This window comes from Olea europaea, chromosome 8, assembly GCF_002742605.1.
Source record: "Olea europaea var. sylvestris chromosome 8, O_europaea_v1, whole genome shotgun sequence".
NCBI lineage: Eukaryota > Viridiplantae > Streptophyta > Magnoliopsida > Lamiales > Oleaceae > Olea > Olea europaea.
This window is the reverse complement of record NC_036244.1, coordinates 16315763-16324913: the sequence shown is the minus strand read 5'-3', so window position 1 is coordinate 16324913 and position 9151 is coordinate 16315763. Positions and strand designations below refer to the sequence as shown.

General features: G+C 35.5%; 1 protein-coding gene across 2 annotated transcripts; it reads left to right on the top strand.

Moving 5' to 3' along the window:
• Positions 1–462: 462 nt before the first annotated feature.
• LOC111398984 (nuclear poly(A) polymerase 1-like) lies at positions 463–7959 on the top strand. 2 transcript variants are annotated; one of them, XM_023026171.1, is made up of 11 exons: positions 464–557; positions 640–747; positions 3521–3583; positions 3680–3841; positions 4336–4449; positions 4530–4592; positions 4697–5026; positions 5843–6007; positions 6100–6969; positions 7416–7489; positions 7597–7959. In XM_023026171.1, the coding sequence occupies exons 4-11, from the start codon at positions 3707–3709 to the stop codon at positions 7643–7645; spliced, it is 1800 nt and encodes a 599-aa protein (XP_022881939.1). In that variant the 5' UTR covers positions 464–557; positions 640–747; positions 3521–3583; positions 3680–3706; the 3' UTR covers positions 7646–7959. The 2 variants fall into 2 exon arrangements, with proteins under 2 accessions (XP_022881940.1, XP_022881939.1); XM_023026172.1 differs by lacking the exon at positions 640–747 and having other exon boundaries at positions 463–557.
• The last annotated feature ends 1192 nt before the right edge of the window (positions 7960–9151 follow it).

Genomic DNA, 9151 nt, shown 5'->3' with positions numbered 1-9151 from the left:
TTTTTTTTTTAAACATTTCAAATGCTATATAAGTCTATAAGCATTAGGGTACTGACTTCATATAGAGCCACAATGGTCTTGTTTTGGGGTTCCATGGAAGGCAAGCAACGAAAAGTAGACCTGTTCTTCAATATTTTGTTGATAATTGGCAAGAAGCAAGTTTCTTTGATCAATTTTTTCCCTTTTAATGAAATAAACGCTAGGGTCTTTTTTAAGTGGTTCAAAAGTTTAATCACATTCATTTGAGCTAAGTTGTGGGATTTGAAGAAAACTTTAATTTTTGTTTTTCAATCTACCAAGCTTCTGAATTAACTAGGTTCAAATAATTTATAATCAAGTATTAGAGTTTTGTAATTGCTTCACTCACTTGTGATTGGGTGTTCAGTTCCTTGTGGATGCGGGGGACTGTATCAAATAATTTATAATCAAGTAGTAGTGTTGGTAATTGCTATCTCACTCACTTGTGATTGGGTGTTCAGTTCCTTGTGGATGCGGGACTGTATGAAAGTCATGAAGAAGCTATCAGAAGGGAGGAAGTGCTTGGGAGATTGGACCAGGTCACATCTTGTATTTTCGAACTTTGGAATATCCTTTCTAAAGTAATTGATTTGTACAGTATTAATTCTGAATAATTAACAGATTGTGAAGAAATGGGTGAAAAATATTAGCCGTGCTAGAGGTTTTAATGAGCAGCTAGTCCAAGAGGCAAATGCAAAGATTTTCACGTTTGGTTCTTATCGTCTCGGTGTATGAAATCATCCAATTTTACTTAATGGTTTTTTCTAATATTTCTGTTAATTGTATGGCATTCCTTCATAATTTGGCCTTTGCACTATGTGGATAGTCAAGTGGCACGGGAATTCTTTATTCAAATACTTGATACTGTTACTTTGTCTTTTAAGATTACTTAATAGTTTGTGCCTTTCCTATATAGGTTTTGTGTAATTCATGAGAAGTTAAACAGGAAATTACTGCCCTTAATTTTCCAACACCACCACATTTTGGTTATATCATGATTAAGGTTCAATCGGGTAAGGTGTTGTACCTCTGTGAGATGAGGCGTGAACCTCGAGGCATGAACCTCAATTGAAAATAAAGAATATAGAAATACAAAATTATGCTTATAACTGATAATTTTCCAATAAACCTTAAAACGACTTAATATATCTTCAATATAAATATAAAAATCTAACTATATATAGTGCAAACTACCAGTAGAATTGGAAACATCCAAAAGGTCTCCTATGTCATCACTGCTAGTAGGATGTATAAGAAAATCATAAAAACATTGATTACCTTATCATTGTCATCATCCTCCACTTGCAATGGTGCTTCTTGTCTCATTTTCCTTCCATGTATAGGCACAAAAGTATAAATAATAAAAGATACCTGTAAAACACTGCAAATTATAAAAAAAATAGCCTAAAATGTTAATGTTGGCAATAAAATTCCCTTAAGAGGTAAGACAAATGGGCGAACACTTGTGTTGGTTTCAGGTTTGTAAAACACTGTAAATTATAAAAAATAGTTCAAAATGTTAATGTTGGTAATAAAATTCCCTTGAGAGGCAGACAAATGGGTGAATGCCTTAGTTGGCCTCAGGTTTAGCCTTGAGATGCAAGCCTCAAAAATGGCACTCGAGGTGCTTTGAGGCTTTCAATGAAAGCCTTACATGAGGTAGGATTTCTTCTGCTGAATGAAAGCCTTGCGCAAGGTAGGATTTGAGGCATTGAATGAAAGCCTTAAGTGAGATGGGATTCGGGGTGTAATCCTTAAAAGGTTTTTTACAACAATGATCACGGTCTATTTGGATATGATCATGATATTCCTCACAGACGACCGATTAGAGTTAGTTCATATTTAGTTTTAGATGCCTGATGGATTTTTATGTGCATGTTTATGTTTACATAGGACATTTGGATGTTGAGAAATCAACTTTTTTCTTCATTTTGTTTCAATAATTTATTGTAGAAAGTTGCTGAATTTGATACTAACATTTTCGTTCTCTGTTTATATGTTATTTTGGTCGAACCTTCATTTATTGCCTGTCTGTGCCCTTTTCTTAATATGCAAAGCATGCTCCATTTTTGTTGGGCTCTAATGCCTTTCCATCAAGAACTATANATTGCCTGTCTGTGCCCTTTTCTTAATATGCAAAGCATGCTCCATTTTTGTTGGGCTCTAATGCCTTTCCATCAAGAACTATACAGTTTAGACATCATAAAATGATTGTATTAGACTTTTTTGTTCAATACTAGAGGAGTATATGATGTGCACGGGTAATGGAAGGGGAGATCAGAATTAGTTAGGTATTATCTAACATGTGGACGCCTGAACATTTGATTAGTTATGGAGTCGGGAGTTTCCATGAGTGTTAATTGAACATCTTATTTGAGCAATTCTGTTTAAGAGTTTCTCAAAAGACAAGTTAAATTTAACAAGTTGTTAAAAATTTGTAGAAACTCTTCTGACTATAAATTGTAGCTCTATCAAATTTCCCAATTAAATTATGAGGAAAAAAATGTCATTAATGTTAAAAAAGAACAGTGAATTGAGAAGCTATTTTATGAGTTGCCTTTTTTTTTTTTTTTTTTTTTTTGATATGTACCTTAATCAACAAAAAATCGGCTATACTAATTTCACGACCATGACCATGTAAATTTGAGATAAGTTATCATTGTCCAGAGAGTTCTGTAGTCTTGAAATCTGAAATACCATGAAGATAGAAGAATTTATCATCAACAAACATTCAAGAAATGACATTTTTTCAATCACCATTAACTTTACTCTTCATTTACATTTTTTATAGACTTCATTTTTGTTCAGATAATTGGTGAAATGAACTGTGATTAGGTAGAATGGGTAGGAAAAATAAAATGGCCACTTTTTTCTTGAATTTATTCAAAAGATTTTTCCTGGAACCCGAGCTTAGAAGATTTGCCCTTAAATTTGCTCTTGTTGTAGACTCAGATGATTGTTGCTTTCTTCAAGTCATATGATAAATTGGTTGTAGTACTTATAGTTTAAGATGTTGTTGACAAAAGATGTTTTCGTATTCATGGTTTGATAGTTTGATATTCTTTTGGTAAACTCTTCAAAACCTGGTGTTTAGCATGATACTAAACTAAACTAAAAGATGTTTTCCACTTTATTTACAGTTGTTTGATTGAAATCAAGTATTCACTGTGTTTGGCAATCGGTCTGCGTGAAATGGCAGCATACCTGGACTTTTGAGTTTATTTCACTAGAAGGAAAATAACCATTCCTTTTAACATGATAGTTAATGGAGATGACTAGACATTGGTCTTACTTCTGTAGATATGAAGTGGAATAAATTCATTGAGTATAGGAAGGAAATTTAAGAACTGAAACTATTTTGGCTTACAAATTTTGTCTTTGTACAGCGATTATAAGTATTTTTGTTAGTTTTTTTTTCAAAGGTTGCTGATCTTCTGTTTTTGGAGAAGATTATCTGTAGACGTGGTTGAGGATCTTTGATTGAATTTTTATTTATTAATAGGTACATGGTCCTGGTGCAGATATTGATACCTTGTGCGTTGGACCAAAACATGCTAGTCGGAATGTACGTTCACTTGCCTTTTATATCTTAGGAACTTTACCTTTTTGAATGCGATGGTTGATGGGCTGAAGAAAGTAACTTTGTGTATATCATATGCAGGAAGATTTTTTCGGTGAACTTTATAGAATGCTGGCAGAGATGCCTGAAGTACAAGAGCTACTTCCTGTGCCTGATGCTCATGTTCCGGTGATGAGGTTCAAGTTCAGTGGTGTTTCTATAGATCTTCTTTATGCGAATGTGGCTCTCTGGGTCATTCCTGAAGTATGAATCTCGTCTTGTGATTATTCTTTTCAACTTCAACTTTGCATGTTGGTGCCTCTCATTTCTAATTATACAATGTGTTTAACTCACTTCTTGTTGGCAAATGTAGAAATGATTTAACAATGTCGCTCATAGTTTGGTTAGTTTGTTGGGTTTTAGTCAGGTCTTTTTTGTTATTTGTGATATGGTTTTGACGAAGATTAATTGCTATGCATATATGTGTTCTAGAGGACTATTGAAAAATTTCTGGGTCCTTCGTATTGTTTTGTGCCGAAACCATCTGTATTTCCCCATTATTTAGTCCATTTTCTAGGTATATTATCCTTTCACTCTCTATAATCTATGTTCGTCACGTGATTGGGGCACATCTTATACGTACTCTTATGCCTCTATATGCAACGTTTTTGGAATTAGTGTTATTTTTCATGATTCTGTGGATACTGGAATCAAGTATTCATTTTTTTTCTTCTTTCTATTTTTTATAACATTTCCAGGACTTGGATGTTTCACAAGAATCTATACTGCAAAATGTGGATGAACAAACTGTTCGCAGTCTCAATGGATGCAGAGTGACTGATCAAATTTTGCGTTTGGTACCAAATATCCAGGTTGTAAATGATACAATTTGTATCAATGCATCTGTTTAAAAACCTGATGCTAACTGTCTTGCTGTTCTGTTCTCTTGCAGACATTTCGGACTACTCTGAGATGTATGAGATTATGGGCAAAGCGTCGTGGAGTTTATTCAAACGTGAGGGAGATTAAGATAACACTCCTTACATTTTGATTGTGAATATAGGCAAATTTTGATGTAAAATCTTCTCTTTTGGACACTGAATTTTCTTTTTATTCCAGGTTACTGGTTTCCTTGGTGGTATTAATTGGGCATTGCTTGTTGCGCGCATTTGCCAGCTATACCCAAATGCTCTACCTAGCATGTTGGTTTCTCGGTTTTTTAGGGTATATAATTTGTGGCGCTGGCCAAATCCTGTGATGTTATGTCCAATTCAAGAAGGATCTTTGGGGCTACCTTTTTGGGATCCTAGAAGAAATTACAAGGACCGTTTGCACTTGATGCCCATAATAACTCCTGCTTATCCTTGCATGAACTCTAGCTACAATGTGTCAACAAGTACATTACGTGTTATGATGGAAGAATTCCAAAGGGGAAATGAAATTTGTGAGGTACTTTATTTATCAATCAGTGTATCTTGGTAAATTTGAAGCTGGCATTTTGCGTAATGCTTCATTTTAAACACTTGTGCGAAGTTGCTGTTTGGTTTTTATCTAGCTTTAACAAGCGTCGGGCTAGTTTTTTGTATTGGTGTGATTTGTTACTAAAATTCATGTTTGGCTTTGCCTCAATTTGGGAATTGTTTGTTCCTTTATATGGTTCGGTTTTTGAGATGAAGAGCTATATCTTGTTCTCCTCCTCTCTTGCCCCTGAACCCAATTTGGCTGGGTGCATAATTCAATATATTACTGGGTGTGAAATTGTGCAAGTCAATGTTCTTTGTTTTCAACTTGCATATGCCCGAAGAGTTTGAAAAGGTAGTTGATTATTCTTTGGATTGTAATAAAAATGTAATATTAGAAACATGGGAGGCTTGCTTTCTGGATTTGTTGCTGGTTCCATGTAATTACGACCCATATATGTTCGAATCTGGAGGTTGGCACTCTAGCAGTTGGTAACCTTTTTGCTTTCTCCAGTTCCTGGTTCCCTGGTGTGAGTTTCTCTTTTGAGAAGGATTTACTCACTGAATCACTGATGTGATCTCAGTGTTTCTGCGTGTTTTTGAAGCAAGTTCTTTGTCTTGGCAGTTATTCTTGATGAACTTTAGTTTTGCCCTCCTCCAGCAATTGAATGGGCTTGAGCAGTTGATTATATCCTGTCATAAATGCTTTATACTTCGATGCATTGTCGGTGTTGTGCTTCATTTGTTTGTTAGATGTACTCTTTTGTTTATATTGCTTATTAACTTTGGTTATCATAAATGGTAGGCGATACAAGGAAGCAAGAGTAACTGGGATAGTCTTTTTGAGCCGTTCGCTTTCTTTGAAGCGTACAAAAATTATCTGCAGATGGACATAGCATCAGAGACTGAAGAAGACTCGAGGAATTGGAGAGGCTGGGTTGAATCCAGAATACGTCTTCTTACTTTGAAGGTAAGCAAAAATGCTTTCATTGAGCTGTTGATTTCAGCCTAATTTGTTAATTTTAACATTTATAATTTCATTTCCTCGTTAAATAAAACCAGATTGAAAGGGACACAAGCGGTGTACTTCAGTGCCATCCTCACCCTGGTGAATTTTCAGACAAATCTAAACCATTTCACTATAGTTATTTTATGGGGTTGCGGAGGAAACAAGGCACTAATCCTCAAGAAGGTTTACAGTTTGATATAAGGTTGACAGTTGAAGATTTTAAACGTGATGTGTATGCATATTCATTCTGGAAACGCACAATGTGGATTCATATATCTCATGTGAAAAAAAAAGACATACCTAACTTCGTCTTCCCTGGTGGAATCCGGCCTTCGCATTCCACCAGAAGTACCACTGAGACACGTTCAGTCCCAAAAACACGTGAATCTAACTCCCCACAGGCTGTTATGAGTAGAAAGAAGAGAAAGCAAGATGAAATTAATAAAGGAGTTAGCTTGACAGATTCCTCGAGCGCCGCTGTGTCTGGCAGCGATGCTGGTTTGGTGGATGAAACAACAGCAAAGAGACAATTTGAAGCTGATGTTGTTGACACCTTAAGTAATGTGAGATGTCCTGAGAATCTTTCTGGGAATGATCCAGAAGTTGCTGAAATTGTTAAAAGCACTTCGCCAGCCAGGCCTTCATCTGCTGCTTGTGGTTCATCGTTAGGTATAACAACAATGGAGAAGCTTGTCATTGAGCAATCTTTGCAACCAAACATTAGTCGTCAAGGTTCTTTGGACTTGCTTGATGGGCTTGGAGTTGTCCAATTGAAGAGTGAAGGTCAAAACAATGACAAGGACCAAGAGATTAAACCATCAGAGTTCTTCACAACTGAGCAAGCACTAGGAGCAGCAACAGAAGAGGAAGGGAGCAGTTCCTTCTCCAAGATCCAACAAAGCTTGGACGTGGAAGAGCTTGAGGTCCTGCCAGCTTACTTTATTCAGCTGAGATGTTTTTTTCATTTTTGGTTGAGAATGTCGTGCTGCTTGCTCATTTTACCTCGATTTTACAGTGTTATATTCTTAGTTTTAGAAATGTTGTCTATAGTGTGTGCACCTAAGTCTCACATCGAGCCACAACATTGATTGGAAGGGAAGAACTCATTAAGAGCTTCTCGTAATATGAGAATGTTTTACATCCAAGCAATTGCAATCCTTTGCATCATCTTCTAGTAAGCTTGCACGTATATACATGTGCTCATGCATACTTTGTTTTTACTAGTCTTCATCAATAGATACATGATTAAGGTATAATATGTCCTATATATGCAGTTAATGATTGTCATGACAATGTTATTGGTTGGTGGAATTGAGATGGAGTAACTGACTATTTCGTTCGTTGTTTTTTCCCCTTTCCCCTAACAAAGCCTCTTGAGCTGACTGCATCGACTGCTGTGGCATCTACTTCAACACACGTGCCAGCACAGAAGCCTCTTATCAGGTATATGTACATAAAAGTTGATAATATTTAATCTTCCAACTTTGTTGCCAATTATAGAAAATGCCCTGGATGACTGGTTTGTGATTTTTTTTCTGGGTGGTTTGTAGGTTCAGTTTCACTTCTTTGGCAAAAGCAACCAGCAACACTGCATCTTAGGATACTTTCTGAGGTGGCTGGAATACCTGATAAACTTCCAGAACTTTTGGGCTCGACAAGAAACGAGAAGTTTCCCAATCTCAGGGATTTTTCTCTGGCTGTGGTATTGTAGACATTGTAATCGTTATAATTTTTATCCTTTTGCAGGCCAACTTGTGTCCACAGATGCTATTGGTATAATAACTATACAATTATATCCACCAGAGTTTAATTTCACAATCTGTATACTCAATACATTTTCGACGGTTTTTGTAATCCAATCTTAGGTTGGCAAGCTGTTTCTGCTTTTGGAGCCTTTTGTGTTCTTAATGATCTTTCAGCGTTGCTTATGAGTAGTAATTGCAGAATTTGCATAACAATGTTTCATGCTCTATTCATCGGTAGCTTTGTATTGCACTGTGGAGTTTTCAGTTATCAGTCTACGATTTATTAACGGCGAAATATAGGGGTGGATGTCGGGTTTCGTACGGGTATTTCAAGATTCAAAACCCACCATTAAACTTCGGATAATTCATTAATGGAACTATTCAGTTCCATGTAATTTTTGGAATCGAAGTGGAATTGGTGGTTTCGGTTCAGGTATTAGTTGATTTTAAAGAATGTACAAATAATAATGGTATTTGACCAATTTATCTATATGAAAAATTAATACTGGAATTACACAATGTGAACTAATAATATTGATTTGTTGATTAGCTCCTAATGAATCAATCTTGAACTGTCTCTAATAATTTACTTCACGAGAACGTAACAATTAATGCTTGTCACGCAATAACATGAACATAAATTGATGGGCAGTTTTCGAATGCTCCCTTCATTCCAAAGATATAGGTTTGTTTCGTTTTTCACATAGATTAAGAAATCTTCTTTAGTGTTATTGAAAAATTATTTTTTTTCGATATCTTTTTTAATTTATTCCTATTTAATTTTCAATATATAGTAATAAATTATTGTTGTAATTAGTAAAGAATTTAAATGATTTAATTTGAATAAAAAATGAGAGTTGTTCCATGTTTTCAAGAAGTGGAAAATATGGGTATTTGGATGATTTCAAGAAGTTGATATATTAAACGAGAAAAATTGAATAAGGGTATATTGGTAAAGAAACAAAACAAAATATTCTAAATTAGGAAACGAGCCTATATATCTGGGACGAGAAAAAGGAATAGCGCCCTGCCTTGTCTCACCAAAATCCCATCCAGCCCCGTCTACCCCACCTTAGACGAGGCGGGGCAACTTTTTTCGCTGTTTTTTTTTTTTTTTTTTTTTTATACACATTTTCAAAATTTCGAATTATGTTATAATTAGAGAATAAAATACAAATTTAAAATAGGTCTTTAGCGGGTAAATTATCTAGAAATAAATTTATTTTTATTCTTTTTTTTTTTTTAATCTCACGAGGATGCCCCGCGCACCGCAACGAGGCGCCTTGCCCATCCCCTCCAACTTGTTTGGGGTGGGTATTTTTGCCCCATTCAGGGTAGGGTAAGGCAGGGCAGGGTAGGC

Bases quoted from the DNA above. Each gene is read 5' to 3' on its own strand.
- LOC111398984 (XM_023026172.1), top strand. From the start codon at position 3,707: ATGCTGGCAGAGATGCCTGAAGTACAAGAGCTACTTCCTGTGCCTGAT. The intron at 4,593-4,696 runs GTGAGGGAGATT...TTTTTATTCCAG, and splicing joins GTCGTGGAGTTTATTCAAAC to GTTACTGGTTTCCTTGGTGG. The intron at 5,027-5,842 runs GTACTTTATTTA...CATAAATGGTAG, and splicing joins GGGGAAATGAAATTTGTGAG to GCGATACAAGGAAGCAAGAG.